Below are 19,092 nucleotides of genomic sequence, written 5' to 3' on the forward strand. Positions count from 1 at the left end.
TATTTAACTAAACGATTAAGGGCCAACTGATCCTTTTCAGCAGAGTGTTTAGAGAGTGTATGTCTGTGCTTTCTCTTCAGTGGTGAACTATGACAATGTAGTGGACACGGGTTCTGAAACTGATGAAGAAGACAAGCCTCAGATTGCTGAGGAGGACGGGATTGCTAACCCTCTGGACCAGGAGAGAAGTCCAGCTAGCGTGCCCAACCATGAGTCCTCCCCACACGTGAGCCAAGCTCTGTTGCCAAGAGAGGAAGAGGAAGATGAGATAAGAGAGGGTGGAGTGGAACATGCCTGGCACAACAGCGACATTCTACAAGCCTCTGTAGATGGGCCAGGTGAGTGTCTAAAAACACTTGGCCTTTTTCTGTGCCGTCTCAAATTGTCCTACCTCGTGGAACATCCACAACCAAAGCATTAAAATATTTCTTCCCAGAGCCCTCGCAGAATAGAGATACCAAAGCTGGTGACAGGTTATGAAATGATAGTTGTGTTATCACATTACAGCACTGACATCTTAGGAAGGGATTATATTTCCATTTGGAGGCAAGTTGAATATGAACTACATTTTAAACACACAACGTGAAGGATTTGCACCACATGTATAATGTGCCAATTTATACAACATGATCAAGATGTGCCCTCTCAAGATGGAAAATGGAAGCAAACCTAAGAACTCACAACTGACATGTATTGGAAAGTTTTGTGTAGTGATACAAACCAAATAATGTCAGTTTAATGTAGTTTCAGTGTCTGTCTGACACCTCCTATTGTAATTCAACCATCTAATCATTCCCTTTTATTAAGTGTGAATGTGATTTCACACTTCTACCTGGTCAGGTAGCTTTCTTATTATTTAACAGCTAAGTACTCGATAATGATTCTTGCTGTTTGGTGGGAATCTCTGGGGAAGTAGAAATGGTCCAAGGCCAGCTATAATAAAAATAAGGTAAATTATGTTCAAACTAAAACTTCTTATGCCACTGTGAAAATGGAAATGTCATGGTCTAAAATTCACTCAGGATGAAACATCACCAAGGTGTGAAATGATTAACAAAATAAAAGAGAATTAATCATTAGTCATATCCCCCTAAACTCCTTCTGCTCATCTCCACTTGCTAAGGTGGCCTGCTAAAAAAATTTTTAATGACCTGTCTAATTCCAACCTTGGTGTCTCCTTAATCTCTGTTCCAAGACCCAATGAGACCTATCATGATTTACCCCACTTTGTTTTTTTTCTTATGCTATATATAACAATAGCATTTTTATAAATAGGTGAAGTGGGTGGGAAGGAAATAAGTAAGCACACGAGTCTACCTATATGCTATTGTGATGTCACAGACTGTAAAACATCGAACGTAGGCAGAGTAATTGTTTGGTATACTAGAAGGGAGATAATAAAAGCACTTCCACTACTAAAGAAAATTAAATGTGAAGAAAAGGAGGAAAAAAAGACCGATGGCAGTTTGAGTGTAGTGTATTTGTTTTTCGTTTTCCTTAACATACTGTGCCAAGTTTTGTACTCTTTCTGTTTCCAATTTTGCTTTCGGTGAAGGTTTCTCGAGTATCAGCAATCCCACACATAAACATTTATCGTTCTATCCATTAAGACTTAAGGTTTTAGATTTTCAACTATGAGGGAGAACTCAGCCAAAGATGCTTGAAAGATAAATACGTTTAATTAGGGGCCGAGGATGATCATTAAAGGAAGTCTGACTGCTGCAGAAGTCATTAACAATCTTAAATGAAATTTTTATTTTTATGATAGCCATTTACATGTATAATAAGAGCCAATGATTCTTGGGAGCAGTGTGACAGAAACAGAGTGTGGCGAGAACTCATGTAAGACATACTATTTAAATGAGCTGGTGTTAGCTATTCATATTTGTTAATGAACTAGATATGCAGGGCTATAAGAATGAATGTTCTGATGCTTTAAATTTTAATATCTAGAAATCAAGGGTAAGGACCAATTACTAGAATTTCCACCCTTAAAGGAATAATTAATAACGATATAACAAATGGACAGCTCCAAACTTCTGGGGAAAAAAGTTTAATTTTAAAAAATTAAGATCAATAATTGAAAAACAGCTAAAACAGCCATGTCAAGCTGTAGTAGTCTGTGATCATGGCAGCTTTTTGTGTTGGTCATGGATCATAATTCTGAAGGTTTTAATATACAATCATCCATATGAATGCATTAGAGACTCTATTATCACCTGTAGTTAATGGTGCCTGAGATACAAATGAACAGGCTGTTCTTTGCTCTTACCTTTATGGTAAATAAACTAGCATTCTGGAGTCACAATAATTAAATAAATGTAAATCCCTAATCTCATTTGGCTATTTGGACCAAGAAAGTTACCCGGCTATTACCTGTCTGGTTCTAATGATTAGTAGTGATTTATTGTTCTTTTTTTTTTATTGTTCCAAAAGTGCTCTGATGTGGTGCCTTGATGTCTAATGAAAAGAAATTGGTCTTAAAAAGCTACTCATTGTTTATCCTGCCTCTTAGATAACACATTTTTCTTCTGATAAAATATTTTTCTTATTTATTGTTCAAAACACACAATATAGACAATAATTCTAATTCGGGTGCTGTTTTATTTAGTAGTGTTTTATCCCTGGTGCCTGCCTGTCTACCACCATACCTCAGCACATAGCTTTACTCTGAGATAAGCCCCCTCTCCTGTGCTCTCTCTCCCCTGCTTTCTGTAGTTTGTCTGCAGGATGCAGGTTTTCCACTGAAGAACGCAGTGGAGTTCTTACTGTGCCTTTCCGGTTCCAGCACAATCAAAGTTTTGTGTTTAGAATTGTCCTTGACATTCTTTCGTCCCACAATGGGGTGGACACGGCGTGCTGGAAACCATGACATCATTATCATTGACACAGACTTAAATAAATCACCTGCATCTGGCCTCTTTCTGCTTATTCAAGGATTCTTCATCTTGTGGCAGAAAGTGCTCTTTATTTTCACAAACCTTCATCCCAAGGGTGACTAGAAGATGCAAACTTTTGCAAGTGCTTTAAAAACAAATATACTATGTGGTTTTAGATGCAGTATGCTGAGTAATAGATGTCTTGGAAAATGTTTAAGGTTAGGCGTGAGGCAGAAAGACAGCCACGACTGCCTTTTATTCAGAGGGGATACTCCTAACCCCATGATGATGTCCTTCTGAATATGGATTCCTGTCAAGCTTAATTAAATAGGCATATAAATAGCATTTCAAATACATACTTGAAAGGGCTTAGTGTTTCATTTTAATAAATTGAGCTTGATGTTCAAAACACAAAAAGCTTGATGCTCAGTAAATTGAAGCAAAGTACATTTTGGGTAAAAATGACACCATCTCAGTTGCACAATCTTTGGTAAAAGAGGGTTCTAGCTAAAGTATTACTACAGAACGCAGGACACACTCAGTGCCAGCTACACATGTGAATATGCAACATTTAATCATTTTGGAAGCAACCACCCCCTGTAACTTCTCTTTACTTTTTCATAAGAAAATGACAATGAGGAAGGAAGTGCAGCAGAAATCTTGAACATTACCACTATTATGCAAAAAAAAAAAAATGCTGTTAACTGTTTTCCCCTTAGTGACTTGATCTCTCAGATGGAAAACTTATGATTCTTCTGACTCTTGGCTACCAGAAATCACATGAGAGGAGCGAGGAAGAAAGACACAAAAGTTATATTTATTTCTAGTACTGAACTTCTCAGAAATACCTTAATTTAATTCCTTGCAGAGACTAATAAAAATATCAGATGAAGGAGCCTTTCAACCAATCAATTATGACAATTGACAATACAATATTGCTGTATATTGAACGCCTAAATGTTTTATGCAAAATGTCCCTGTGAAAATGTTTCTTAAATAAGAAAGAAGTCCAGGGCCAAGACTGAATTTAAAGTGGTCATAGAATTTAAACAAATATCATTCAAATTATCTGGCCAGTATTATGCCCAGGGGCATTATATTAGCCTAATTTATATATGTGTATTTTACCTTAAGAGGCTCCAGATTTTTCAGTTCTGATCCCATGAACTGATATGCTGCAGGATACTACTTGTAAAACATAATATTTTAATTTTGCTGTAACATTTGCTAGAATCTGTTTTTCTACCAAATAATTATGACTGAAATGTGATAAGCAAAAATGGCCAGGATAAATTTGGGAATTCACAGAGTCCTATTTATAAAGTTTCTCTTGTTTGAAACAAAATGATTATCACAGAGAGATATTTATCCTGGATCGTGTTTGATTCTCATTAGTATTGTTATTATAAAATTACAATTTTTTAAATTCCATGTTAAATTTACTTACTTGCAGGATTTTTAACTGTTAGCTGTCCTTCTCTGCCCTCACATATTCTTTAGTTTGATAGGCAGAAAATTCAAGAGTTCTACTTTCTAGACTCTTCCCATTAAAGATATTACAATTTTAGAAAATGACCTTCTATCATTTATAGATCTTCAACTTCAGTGTTACATGTTTTCATCAGACCTTTGAGCTGTTCTTATACCTATATGTTTTTCCTCAAAAATGACTATGATTCCCTACTGGGGAATAAATGGTGAGGAAGAAAGCTATTTATGGAGTGGTAAGGAAAGGAATAAAGAAAATATGTTTTAGAAGTTTATATAAAACAGTGAAACAGGTGTTTTCAGTACCTCTGGGATGCTTTTTTATAAACTGGGCATTTCAAGCTCTGGTATGTAGAATTAGGTTTTTTTTTAAATTTTGCTTGCATAGATTAGCACCATCATAGCTACTTCAAGGAGAGGAAAAAAACATGAAAATAAAATAAGAAATTCTGACTTGCCTCTGGCCATCCAGCATTACCAGAGCTATAGCAGCCAGCGTGCCTTTTTGTCAGTGCAAATACTTAGTTGCTTTTGACTCTTATTGAAAAAATAATATCTTTCCCCCTGTTTGTCACTAGAACTGCCACCAGAAGAAAAGCCCTTCGTTTGCCCCAAATAAGCACCTCTGTTTTTCACAGCTTGCAGTAATGCTTAAAGTAAATAAGTTCTTGTGCAGCTAGCACTATTGGATTCATTCAATTGCCTGAACAAAGCTATTGTTTAGAGGTTTACAACAAGCCTTTTCTCTGTTTCCTTTAAAAGAATCTTCCTTGTTCCTGTGGTTGGCATGCTTAGTATAGTAAGCTTTTCTACAGTTTTCAAATGCTAAAGATAATTTTCCCCCACAGAAGAAATGAAGGAAGACTATGACACTATGGGGCCGGAAGCCACGATCCAGACCACAGTTAACAATGGTACAGGTAAGGAAGTTTCCACGCCAAGGTCATGCTTGTCCTGGGTCATGTGGATTCAGTGAGTCAGGAGCAGGAGCACTGACCCATCCATTTGTATGTCCATGACTTCACAATTAAGTCAGACTTTACAAGGCTCTTGATTGTTTCAAATCAGAATTCTCTATTTTGATATTTTATTCAACAAATACATCTTTTATTCTTAAACCCCTAATTTGCTTGTGAAAGTTGAGAAAACTGAACTGGATTTAAAAAAAAAAACAACTTTCAAAGCATTCGTTAGGCAAACTTTTGATAGTAGTTTTTATTTTAAAAGACTGCTTGAATATAATTTGAAAATTGTAATATAATAGGCTCAGCAGTAAAGAATCTGCCTGTAATGCAAGAGACATGCGGGTTCGATTCCTGGGCCAGGAAGATCCCCTGGAGGAGGAAATGGCAACCAGCTCCAGGATTCGTGCGGGGAAAACACCCCAGTCCCTGGGGTCATAAAGGATTGGACATGACTGAGCACTTCCAGTCACCACTAATATTAGTCATTGAGATTCAAATGATATGGCGTAGTTTAGATTATAAAATGTTTTTATAGAAAGGCAAACCAAAATTCTGTGAGCATTCCTCACAAAACTTGATCGTCTGCGTTCCTTTTCATTCTTTCTCCATTTTATTTCTCAGTACCTTCTAGTTCCCCTAAATAATATTTTCCAGGCAAAGTTTTATAGAGAATTGAAAATTTCTCCTCTTTTTGATGAAGCTAAAAAATTGCAGTAGGAAGGTAGTAGGTAGTGCTCTGTTTTGTTCTGCTGCTGCTATAGAATAGAGTTTCGGGACAATTGGGACATTTCATGTGCTTTCCCCAAAACTGGACAGCATCTCCTCGCACACCCTCTCACGTCACTAGTGCAAATTTATACTGACTCACTATGTTTATCTCTTTTTTCCTAGATAAGGCTAAGTATTTTTGGTGTTTCTAACAATCCCTCATACTACCATGGTAAATATGACCATAGTGCCCAGGATAAGGTTATCGTCTAAAAAAAAGGCAAAAAAAAAAAAAAATCACATAGCTATTTCCACTCAACTCACCAATGGAAAAAAGTCAGTTTTATGAAGCTTTAGAAATGTAAATAATTAAGATATTCATATCTCCCTTATGTTGAAACACATCACAATAGACGGTTCATGCTGTGCTTCTATGTAGAATGCTCTTATTAATAACTTACCAGGCACTAATTTGCATTCTTAGATGAAAAATAAGAGAAATAATAATTTTTAAAAAAAGATTGTAAATTTTCCTTCATTTGAATAATGTCGATATGAGGTACAAAACTGAAACTGTACAATATGGGATTATGGAAAAGGCATAGAATTAGGAACCTACAATCGTAATTTCTAGCTACACCTCTGGCAATAGCTAGACTGTGACCTCAGGCAGGTCAGTTACCCTTCTTGGCACTCGGTTTCCACATCTGAAAAATGAATAGGTTACATTGGTTGCTTGTTAAGAATATTTCTAGTTTTAATATTCTGTGTTGCAGTGGTACCATTACCATGTAAAATAGAAACTAGACAAAATAGCTTCATATTAAAGCATAATAATAAAGAGATACCATAAATTAGATACTTTCTATAATGTCCCAATTCATGGGATCAAAAATGGCTTTATCTTCCTGTTAAAGACAAATGTTAAATTTCAACCTCAAGCATAAATAAACTCTAATTTCATTAACTTTATAGGTGTTTAAAGTGTCACTAAAGTAAATTTATTCCACAGAATGACAATTTACTAGCTGTTTTATTCATTTGAAATCTAAAGTGAGGTTAATAAAAATGCTTCCTGTTCAGAAGATTTAAAAATCAATTTTGAATGTTCCTTCATTCAATTTAAAATTCAATTCAAAATAAAATTTCCTTTTTCCCATACTACTTACTATTACTTATAGTTCGTATGTATTGTCAATAAATAAATTAATAAGTATTCATTCAGTGTTTTCTATCTATTCACTTTTGTGTGGACATATGGTTGAAAATAGGCCAGAAGTCTTAGATGTAACTATTATTTAATTTGGAAGATGAGACTAATGCACAAGAAAAAAATAATAAGTGATAAGTGAAAATATGTGACAAATATTCCACAAACAGTAAGAATCATAATTATTTCAAATTACAGAAATATGAGAGATTCTATGAGGTGAATATTCAGAAAAGATTTCATGAAGAAGGTGAAATTCGGACTAAGTTCATCCATGAAGGAGTGAGGAAGGCCTTTCTAGCAGGACAGGAGCATGTGGGCCAGAGGAAGCAAATTGTAGTACCTATTCAGAGGATATTGAGAAAGAAGATTTGGCTGAATCAGGGAGTTCTAGGAGGCAATTCATGGGAAATGATCCTGGACATGTAAGTTAAAAATAAATGGAGAATGTAAAGCAACAGAGAAAAGAGTTCGGGGCATGTTAAACTACCATGATTTCTCTGAATAAAAACTAGACTTTGAGAGATCAACTGGAAATCCTTATAGTTACTCAGGTGTGAAGCGACAAAAAGCCTGTCCTCCGTAGTGACAGTGGTGAAATTCGTAACCTGACTTCTTCACAACCAATAGATTTTCTGGGTAATGGAATCAAAATGGCTTCAAGATTACACATCTGCATGTTTAGAACATGGCAAATACTATTTCTAGATAAACAAGAAAGAGACCCAGTTTTGAGAAGAACTTGACTTTGTCTTTAGACAAGTATTTTCATATAAAAGTTATATATATATATATATGTATTCTTTGGAAATGAGGAATTGAAACCCAGGAAGTCAGGGTGAGAAAGATTTGAGAGCCATGCAGATAACATCATGGGCTAAAACATTTATGATTCAGAGTGTATTTATTGAAATTGGTAGAAAGCTGATGCCAGGGCTTTTAGTGGGTAAGAAGAAAAATCAAATTCATTAAAAGAAAAAAGACTAAGCGATGGAAAAATATTAAATAGCCAGACAGCAAAGAAAGAAAGTTTGGAACATATACAATGGTCAGTTAAGTCAAAAGATTCAAATAACTGCAACTGAAAGAATCCTGAGCAAATAACTGGAGTTGGTAATTCGGAATTTACTGGTGATCCTCAGTTTAGAACCCTGGCCTTTTGGGAATAAACATGTATCTCTTCCCAACCATAAGTTTACTGCTTCTTATCCTTAGCATCGTTTTGGATGCTAAAACATGTAGAATTGAAATAAGACATCCTTAATGGTTGAAGATGCCACGGAGAATCTCTTTCTCCCCACCTATGTCCTGCTGATTAAGATCAAGCTATTGGCAGACCTTCCTCTTTAGCTATCCAACCTGTAGTGATATCTTCCTCCAGTGAACTCTTACAAAACAATCAGTTAAACTTGCTGTAGATGGTATAGAGTGTCATTACTTAATGTGTTGTTTTTTCCAAGTTAAATTGCAAACTTTGAGAACATGGATTGGTTTTAAACTACCACATTGTCTATGAAAGTGACTTAAAATAGTCTCAACAAACAGGTTTTTATTAAGAATGAATATGAAATTCTTTTATATCAGGTACCATTTTTTCTTTTTAAATTAAAGCAGAAAAACAGACATTGGCATAGATAAATTTTAAACAGGTTAAGCATATTTTCTGATAAAAAGTGTTGTTATTAACTGGAGTAAGTTGTCAAGAGAAAACAAAGAAAATGTCTCTATTATTTCTGAATATTCAACACACAAATTTCATTCCCAACTGAAAGTAAGGAAAAGACCTCTGAATTTCCTACTCAAGTCCACAAATCTATTAAATAGTAGAATTTAACCAAGTTCATATCAGTGGATAGAGTAGTCTCTTAGAATTTAAAAGTAGCTCCTTCCTAGAATAGTCTGCTGAGTTTTAACCTGTAAGAACTAGTGGGAAGGACTTAGTTGAATTGAATCACAGAATTTGAAAATTGAAAGTTATACCATGAAACAATCCCTTGACTGTAATTTGATAGCTGAGGAAACTGTGGTGAAAAATGCCACATAGCTAATTAATACAGATTTGGGAATAAAATCTAAATCACCTCAGTTCAGTTCAGTCGCTTAGTCATGTCCAACTCTTTGCGACCCCATGGACCGCAACACGCCAGGCCTCCCTGTCCATCACCAACTACCGGAGTTTACCTAAACTCATGTCCATTGAGTCGCTGATGCCATCCAACCATCTCATCCTCTGTTGTCCCCTTCTCCTTCTGCCTTCAATCTTTCCCAACATTAGGGTCTTTTTAAATGAGTCAGCTCTTCACATCAGGTGGCCAAAATATTGGAGTTTCAGCTTCAATATCAGTCCCTCTAATGAACACCCAGGACTGATTTCCTTTAGGATGGACTGGTTGGATCTCCTTGCAGTCCAAGGGACTCTCAAGAGTCTTCTCCAGCACCACAGTTCAAAAGCATCAATTCTTCCGCACTCAGCTTACTTTATAGTCCAATTCTCACATCCATACATGACCACTGGAAAAACCATAGCCTTGACTAAATGGACCTTTGTTGACAAAGTAATGTCTCTCTGCTTTTTAATATGTTATCTAGGTTGGTCAAGGAGTAAGCGTCTTTTAATTTCATGGCTGCAGTCACCATCTGCAGTGATTTTGGAGCCCAAAAAATAAAGTCAGCTACTGTTTCCCCTGTTTCCCCATCTATTTCCCATGAAGTGCTGGGACCAGATGCCATGATCTTAGTTTTCTGAATGTTGAGCTTTAAGCTAACTTTTTCTCTCTCCTCTTTCACTTTCATCAAGAGGCTCTTTAGTTCTTCTTCACTTTCTGCCACAAGAGTGGTGTCATCTGCATATCTGCGGTTATTGATATTTCTCCCGGCAATCTTGATTCCAGCTTGTGCTTCATCCAGCCCAGCGTTTCTCATGATGTACTCTGCATATAAGTTAAATAAACAGGGTGACAATATACAGCCTTGACGTACTCCTTTCCCTGTTTGGAACCAGTCTGTTGTTCCATGTCCAGTTCTAACTGTCGCTTCCTGACCTGCATACAGGTTTCTTAAGAGGCAGGTCAAGGTGGTCTGGTATTCCCATCTCTTTCAGAATTTTCCACAGTTTATTGTGGTCCACACAGTCAAAGGCTTTGACATAGTCAATAAAGCAGAAATAGATGTTTTTCTGGCTCTAAATCATCTAACATATCCTTTACCCTCAGAAGGTTTTTCCCCACTCTGAAGAGCTGATCATGCTAGAAAGTATGGTATCATCTTTGACTCCTACACACTTCACTTAATTAAAGAATTTGTCAATTCCACTATCACAAATACAAAATACTACTTTTATTAATCTGCTCATTTTTTCACTCTTCTAATTTAAATTTTCATCTTTCATTTGAGCTATTTATTATAATACCTATTTTACTAGGCTCCCTATTTTCAATACCCAATGTCTTTAATCCATTCTTCAAAGTTTGTTTGAAGTTGTTTTCGAAACACAGGGCAAATGGATAACTTCCTTCCCTTCTTCAGTTCATATTCAACCTTGTATCTCTTTGTTGCTTTCATAATGAGTCAGCATTTCAGTTGATTTGGCACCTTCCATGATCTAACCCCATCTTGCCTTCAATACTACTTCCCAGAATATGCCCCAGCCCTGGAAGATTGTTGACCCTTTATCCTCCTTTGCCTTTGTTCATTGTTTCCCTTCTACCTAGAAAGCCACTCATTCTTTCTTAGCCTGACAACATCATACACATTCTTTTTTTTTTTTTTTCAGCTTAATTTTCTATTAAATTTTAATTGCATAAGTAACATATATCTTTTAAAATAAAAACAGTAACAGTTTTAAAATAATAGAACAGCAATTAGATGGACTCAGATATTTTCGTATCTTAAATGATGGTAAATGCTGGGTTATGGAAATTCATATTCATCATGGATTTTGTATCTTGGAAATTTGTATATTTGTCTTTGTGTATTAAATATAACACACTTTAGTGGGTATATAAAATAAATTGATTTGGTAAATTCTTATCAATGAAACAATTTTCCATAATCATTAATTATTATGGTAAAATGTTTTTTATGAATTTCTGGTTCACTATTATAATTTTCTCATGCCATCAGCCACATATATGCAAATGTCCTTGGGAATCTCTGTAGTTTTCTATCATAGAGGATAGATAGCTCAAACTTTTTACTTTAATGTCATATTTACTTAAAAATACTAAGAAATATAGTAATTATTATTTCTAAGCATGCCAAAATATACTATTCCTCAATTATTATTAACATACTGGACCATACCCAGAGAAGATAAAACTTCCTATTCTTTCTCATAAGTTCTTTTTTTTTTTTTTAATTTTATTTTATTTTTAAACTTTACATAATTGTATTAGTTTTGCCAAATATCAAAATGAATCCATCACAGGTATACATGTGCTCCCCATCCTGAACCCTCCTCCCTCCTCCCTCCCCATACCATCCCTCTGGATCGTCCCAGTGCACTAGCCCCAAGCATCCAGTATCGTGCGGCCATCTCCACCAGGAAGCCATCTGACCTTCTCTTTTGCAGGATTTCCCACTCATCCTTTTGAGGGTCTTTCTCTCTCATATTACGCTTAGTCACCTGCAGATGCGTTTCTCCCCATTAGATTGTAAGCTGCTTGAAAGCAGTGCTGATGTGGAATTTTCTCACCACAGATCCTAGAATGGTCCTGAGTCAGAAAGAGTATTTTGAGAAATGAGAGCATGAATGAGAGAAAAACAACACTTGGGCTTTTCTTTTATATTTACAGGTTGACATACTTTTGACACCTGTCTGAAAAAATTATACATTTTCATCTTCCTTTATTCCAATCCCTCAGATAAGGAAGACTCAGTTACATTTGGTTGGTCTCTAGCCTGCATGCGCTCCTCTATTTGGTCAGTCCACATTCTTCCTATAATCCATTTCTCATGGTACAAATTCCCTTCTTAGATCTTTTATAGTCCCCCAGGACCTAAAAGACAAAATCCACATTTCTTCATTTAGGCATTGAGAGGCATCACATCTCACCAGTGTTACACTCTTGTCAGACCAAATCCCTTGGTAATATCAAATAAGACTCACATTTATACTACATCTCAGTCTCTCCCCTTGCTATCTCTTGAGACCTCAATCTCTAACTCTCTTTCCTCCAGTTATCTGGATTCTACCTACTCTTCTGTTCTTCACAGCCATCTCACCTCCCATTTCCTTAATGTGGTCATCCTTGAACACCCCAAACCACATCAATCTCTTCCTTCTCTGAAATCCCGCAGCCCTCAGGTGCACACCACTAATTTTAGCACGTTGAGTTGTTCCTCTTTATGTTGTTTGCACACATTTCACCTAGTTAATTTCATGGAGACAAGCAATTCCTTAAGCTATAAAATAGGGACATATTAACATGGTATGTATCTCATAGGACCGTTAAGGCAATTAAATAAACAATGTTATCTATTGGCCTTAGTATGTGCCCCCCAAATATTTGCTTTAATAAAAAGATTATTCCATGTTCATCCCAGAGTACAGCAGTGACACACGGTACACATTATAAACTGGTAAAATGAATGAATGAATGAACAAATGTTAGGTGGAGAAGAAATGGACTCTGAAAAGGGAAGTCAAAATAGGCAAAGCATTTACTGTGATGAGGATTAAGTCCAGTATTTTCAGAAAGTAAAACCAGGATTTAAGTCCCCGAAGTAAGAGTAGTATGTCACTACTTTTTTACAACAAAGTTACATTAGCAGCACAGCAAAATTAATGTATTGGAAGTAGAGCATTGCAAACCCTGACTTAAAGTAATAACTTTATATGTTGCATTTAATGTTTTTACACTGCTTCTAATGTTTTAAAAAATGAAAAATGTATGCTTTAACCCATAAAGAATAAGTTTTTGCAATAAACCTTACATCTTTCAAATGTTAATTAAATTCAAATTCAGAATGAATTACTATATAGAATTCTTGAGTGTATTTTTTAAAGCTATTTTCTGAGAAGATTAGAGAAATGGAAAAACTTGGGAGCATTATAAACATGAGTTTGCCTACATGTTAGTAGTAACAAGGATCTATCTTAGGTTCACGGTGATCATTAGCATTAATGCGTTTCCACGTGCATATCAAGACCTAAATAGGTCCCTGATGTTTTCCTCTTTGAATGTGTGAAAGTTATATTTACTCAGACAATCTAGCACTCTAGTTATAAAGAGCTATTAATAACCACCTGCATCTTTGCTTCCTTTGCTGGAAAAAGGAAAACACCATACATCTAGGAACTGGGTAAGGCCAATTTAGGTCTCGGTTCTCAAGAACTAACTGTATTGACTGTAGCTAATAGTTGTTAAACATACTCTCAATATTTTAGGAATAATATATAAATGCTTTCACAGATAAAAAGCCAAAAGTTATTTTCAGATGCTCTAGATTCTAGAGTCAAATAAACTACATTTGAATTTTGTCTCTACCAATTGCTAGTTTCATGAACTTGAGTATAAAAAGCCTTCATTTCTACAATCATGTGTCAGTAAAGTGGAACTAATGATTCCTTGTGTACAGAATCTGATTGTAGCAATTAAATGGTATATCATTTTTAACCAAACAAAACGGTGTAATCATTTTTAAAGTACCAAGTATAATGCATAACATATATTAGGTATGCACCCTCTTTTGGTTATTTTTGTGGTTTGTTTGCATCTGAAGTAAGCTTACCCATTTTTTTTAAGTATTTTTTATTTCTTTGGTTGTACTCAGTCTTAGTTGTGGCATGTGGGATCTAGTTCCCTGACCTGGGATTGAACCCTGGCCTCCTGCCCTGGGAGCCGGGACTCATAGCCACTGAGCCACCAGGGAGGTCCCACGCTTACCCGCTTTTATGCACTGAGAGATAAATGTACTCGGAACTATTTTCTCCCTTCACACTGGCTCCTCATTAACTTCTCTAGAATCCAAAAATACAATATTTAACAAATTTGTAATGGGAGGACTAACCGGTTGATTTTGAGAGACTTAGCCAATTAAATTCCTTTGACATCTTGGAAAACTACCCAGACAAGTTGTAGGACAAATTACTTTTCACTGCACTAAAGCTGCATTTGAAGTTAAAATAGGAAGATTAAAAAGGACTAGCTTAGCTTTCTATCTCATTCATCTTTATCTAGTGTCCTTTTCCTGAATGTAGAAGAGGATTTACCAGTATTTATTATATTTGTGTATAAGGACGTTGAAAGCTGTCAAAGACTTTTCCTTCACTTGATCAGTGACTAGTATCACAGCTCATATAAAAAATATTGGCACTGATTAATAATGAGTTCATTTTTAATTCAGAATTAAACATAACTATTTAAAAAAAGAAATCATATCTTTTTTTCCTTTCTGTCCTAGATACCAATTAAATAATATTTGTCACTTGTTAACAACCACGAAAGTACTTCACTTCATTCTTTTTATAGTATTTGTTGTGTGCAGAATTTGAACTGAGGTTCAAGAAAGAAACAACAGAAATAGAAGGTATAATCGTACCCTTAAGAAATGCAAAATCTTATGATGCCTTTAAGAAAGACAAAAATTACAATGACGTGAAGGTAAAATTTACAAATGAATAATTATGGCCTCATCAGCTGTTAAATCAGTAATCAATTTGGGAGACCCTACAAAGTGCAAAGCATTTTATTAGGTGTCATGAAACATACAGTGAATAGTCACTTTCATTAATGACATATTCAATTGAGTAAATAAAACAATAGTAGCTAAATAAGAAATATGTGTAGATGTACTAAAGACATGAAAATAGGGAGGTGACTTAAGAGACTGCAAATTTTAGGAAAGTTTTTTTCCAGGACAAAGGCTTGCTGAACATGCCTCTGTACAAAAGAGAGACAGAGGAAAAGGCTGAAAATGTAAAAGGAGTTGAGGTGAAAAACGGAGTAGGTTATCAGAAGAGTTGTGAGGGAATAGCCTTGGTAGCCTTGGCTGTGGGCAGAGACACATCTTTTCTAGCAATAAAATCAAAAGAAGAAGGGAGAATGATGGTAGAGAGACTTTGGTTGAATTTTAGGTAGTTGATGGGATTCACATCATAGAAGTTGCACTCTTGGAAGCAGGGAGAAAAAGAGACCATCAGTTGACAGTATGGGAATGGACATAGGGTTTTAGTTTGGCAAGGCAAGAATGATACAAGAACAAGGGGAATGGAAGTGACTTCCAAATTCAAGGTGAACCGAGGCATGCAAAATCAGAATAGGTGAAATGGCCTGAGGGACTTGTCAGGGTCTGATTATCACAATGAAGCACCTGTTTCAGGAGATGAGGAATTGAATGATGGGATGGAGCAACAGGCTGAAATCAGAGAGTGAAAGTTCCAAGTTTTGCTCAAAAAGATGGCATTGCCCCAGGGTTGGCCATACCCAGGAGTGGCGGGGAATCCCTGTGCTTGGACTAGAGACAGTCAGAGCACCAAGCAGCCGGGATTCTGCGATTCTGCACAGTAATGAAGTTCCCCAGAATGAGAGGAATGACAGCCTGGGGTAAACATTTTCATGGGATAAGTGTCATTGTACTTGAACTGTATAGGTTGTGTCCTAAGACATGATAGTGAAAATGGATGACTTAAGACTTCAAAAAATTACAGTGACAGACTGGAGGCTTTTTGAGAGTCAAGGTTAAGTTTGCTCTTCTCCATATTTCCTTTCAGTAGGTGCAGTGTTTATACAGCCTCAATGGTTTATAAACAGGTTGCTTTTCACATTAAAGCATAAATGAATAAACAAAGAAGTGATAAACAAATTAATAAAACAGGCACTCTGATTTGAAATGGTGGTATGAATGAAGGAGTATTTTGACCCGTCTGTATATTGCTCTGAGCTTTAAGACAAATGAAAGCAAGAATGGCTCCGCTGGAAAGGTTTGTGAGGGATGGAATATTATCAAGAGATGACACAGTTTCATTTAATCTGAAGAAGCAGAACTCATGTAGGAGGACATCATTAAGCACGTGGGGGGGATAAACAAGTAATATGTGAAATGGGAAAGCAAAATGAACCGTGAATAAAGTGATTCTTGGTCTCTAGTCCTAAATTAAGCCTTAAGACATTTTTTTTATTTACTAAAACCGTAATAGTTAATAAAAATTCTCCTTTGCAAGATGTTTCATAAAGTTATTTTTGAATTGAGTGCCTTTTGTAACATGATTCAAATTAGGAAATATAGAAAGGAGAAAAATACAATCCCTAAGTCTCTTAAGTGAAGCATTTGAAGAAATTTCATGATGTTTTTTCCATTTTACCCCAGTAGATTTAGATGCAGTCACTCAGTCAAAAAATAAAACGAGGGAGAGGGTTCAAGAGGGAGGGGACATGTATATACCTATGGCTGATTCGTGTTGATGTATGGCAAAAACCATCACAATATTGTAAAGTAATTATCCTCTAATAAAATTTTTTTTAAAGTTCATAGGATTCAGAAGAGGGAGGACATGAAAAGACAAATTGAGAAAAAAAAAGTTTAAAATGTCATATTTATATTGAAGTTGGCATTTATATTGCCTTTCCCCTATTAATTTTATGGTGTCATAATGTTTTGTTTAGAGCTACTTATAATGTCAGAGCAATCTTTTCAGCATCTAAGACCTATTCAAATTATATCCAATCAGGCATGAATACAAACTAAAAAGGTGGGATTGTCTCTCTTTCTCTCTCTCTCTCTCTCTCTCTTATTGACTCATTATGCTATAGTCCAAAGAGTAATGGGTTGAGTTAGGACACATGAATTCTCTACCCAGCTCTTCCAGAAATTATTTGTGTAACTTTCTACAAATCATTAGCTTCACTATACCTTCATTTTATCTGTTAAGTGAGGGCATTAGACTAGAAATTTTGGACTCCACCCACCCTATCATTTCTTCTAATGAGATTTTACTGGGAAGAATGAATTAAAAAAAAAAAGGAAAATCATGGGCTGTGCAAGTTGCCGCTGGATGGGGAAGTTCTCAGTGCTCCTGCCTCATGATTCTAGATCTGAGTCTGGGGTCCTGGACGTGGTACATGCAGGCACACAAGGGCCTGTGCTCCCAAAGGCCTCGGCCTTGGTTTGATGCAGTACTGCCGCCATTTGGGGTTTCCCAGGTGACTCAGTGGTAAAGAATCTAGCCTCCATTTTGTACCGATCCCCCACATTATATAGCCAGTCCTGTTTATACCTCACAATGTTAAGATAATCTGTGAGTATGAGCAGGATGGGAAGGGGTGGGATCAGGGATTCTCTGCCTGAATTACCGCATAGAAACACAAATTCTGTTCAGGTGTACAAGATATTTTGCAGGGATCTCAGAAGCAATTGAATCCCAGGTAAAGAGCTAGACCTAGATTTAAACTCTTGTTTGAGCAAGATAGAAAGTGAGGGTGAAAGCCACTCAGTCATGTCCGCTTCTTTGCAGTCCCATGGACTATACAGTCCGTGGAATTCTCCAGGCCAAAATACTGGAGTGGGTAGCCATTCCCTTCTTGAGGGGATCTTCCCTATCCAGGGATCGAACTGAAGCCTACCACATTGCAGGTGGATTCTTTACTGTCTGAATCACCAGGGAAGCCCAATGCCCCCAAAATGATATTCAGAGTGATAAGGTTAGCAGGCTGCAATGGGTTAGGCTTCTTGCAGCTTAAATTCTGTGTGTCATATCATTAGCATAGAAGACAGTGGAGAAATGAGAATGTTTTTGTACCTTTATTATCTTCTTGCTTTATAACTTTCCATTCCTCTTGTATCTCTTAATTGGAGTTCAGTTAAAACCTTTAAATTACCTAGGTTTCTTCTGGGGGCTTCTCTGATAACTCAGTTGGTAAAAAAATCTGCCTGCGATGCAGGATACGTCAGTTCCATTCTTGGGTTGGAAAGATCCACTGGAGAAGGGATAGGCTACCCACTCTTCTTGGGCTTCCCTGGTGGCTCAGCTGGTAAAGAATCTGCCCGCAATGCGGAAGACCAGGGTTTGATCTCTGGGTTAGGAAGAACCCCTGGAGACGGGAAAGGCTACCCACCCCAGTATTCTGGCCTGGAGTGTCCCTTAATGGGACACCTGGGGAAGGGAAAGGCTGTCCACTCCAGTATTCTGGCCTGGAGAATTCCATGGACTCTATAGTCCATGGGCTCGCAAAGAGTGGGACAGGACTGAGTGGCTTTCACTTTCACTTGGGTTAAATAGTTCTCGGGCAGAGTTGAATGGAATGTATATGCTATGCTATGCTAAGTTACTTCAGTCGTGTCCAAGTCTGTGCAACCCCATAGACGGCAGCCCACCAGGCTCCCCTGTCCCTGGATTCTCCAGGCGAGAACACTGGAGTGGGCTGCCATTTCCTTCTCCAGTGCATGAAAGTGAAAAGTGAAAGTGAAGTCGCTCAGTCGTGTCCGACTCTTAGCGACCCCATGGACTGCAGCCTAACAGGCTCCTCCGTCCATGGGATTTTCCAAGCAAGAGTACTGGAGTGGGGTGCCATTGCCTTCTCCGGGAATGTATATAGTGTTAACCAATTGTGTAACAGTGAATTTACCAGTTTATCAGACAATTCATTTAGTACCTAAATACTTAACAAGGAGAGAGTCCTGCTGTTCTAAAGCATGTCATTTTCTTCTTGTGTATAATATTGGTCACAGTTTTATAGGTTGGGAGAATTTTGTCCTCTAGTCAGATCTGTCATGCAAATTAGTGATAATTTTTAATTATCATTAAAAAATTTTTTTCTAGTTAATTTCATACAATGAGTTTTTAAAAAGAAAGCTGAGTAAGACATAGGTTCTGAGGCAAGAAAAACAGAAGTAGCACTTGGCA

The 19,092-nt window shown here is 36.7% G+C and overlaps 1 protein-coding gene across 5 annotated transcripts in view; it reads left to right on the forward strand.

The window, feature by feature from the left end:
• The window catches only part of ZEB2 (zinc finger E-box binding homeobox 2), a 136,189-nt gene that overhangs the window by 88,779 nt on the left and 28,318 nt on the right, over nucleotides 1-19,092 (forward strand). For 4 of the 5 annotated variants that reach the window (XM_019973087.2, XM_019973096.2, XM_070768279.1 and 1 more), the window contains exons 3-4: nucleotides 81-338; nucleotides 5,216-5,287. In XM_019973087.2, coding sequence (XP_019828646.1) covers nucleotides 81-338; nucleotides 5,216-5,287 — 330 coding nt within the window. The remainder of the gene's footprint in view (nucleotides 1-80; nucleotides 339-5,215; nucleotides 5,288-19,092) is intronic. The other variant, XM_070768283.1, reaches the window with a different exon arrangement.

The sequence above is a fragment of the Bos indicus genome, chromosome 2 (genome assembly GCF_029378745.1).
Source record: "Bos indicus isolate NIAB-ARS_2022 breed Sahiwal x Tharparkar chromosome 2, NIAB-ARS_B.indTharparkar_mat_pri_1.0, whole genome shotgun sequence".
Classification (NCBI taxonomy): Eukaryota; Metazoa; Chordata; class Mammalia; order Artiodactyla; family Bovidae; genus Bos; species Bos indicus.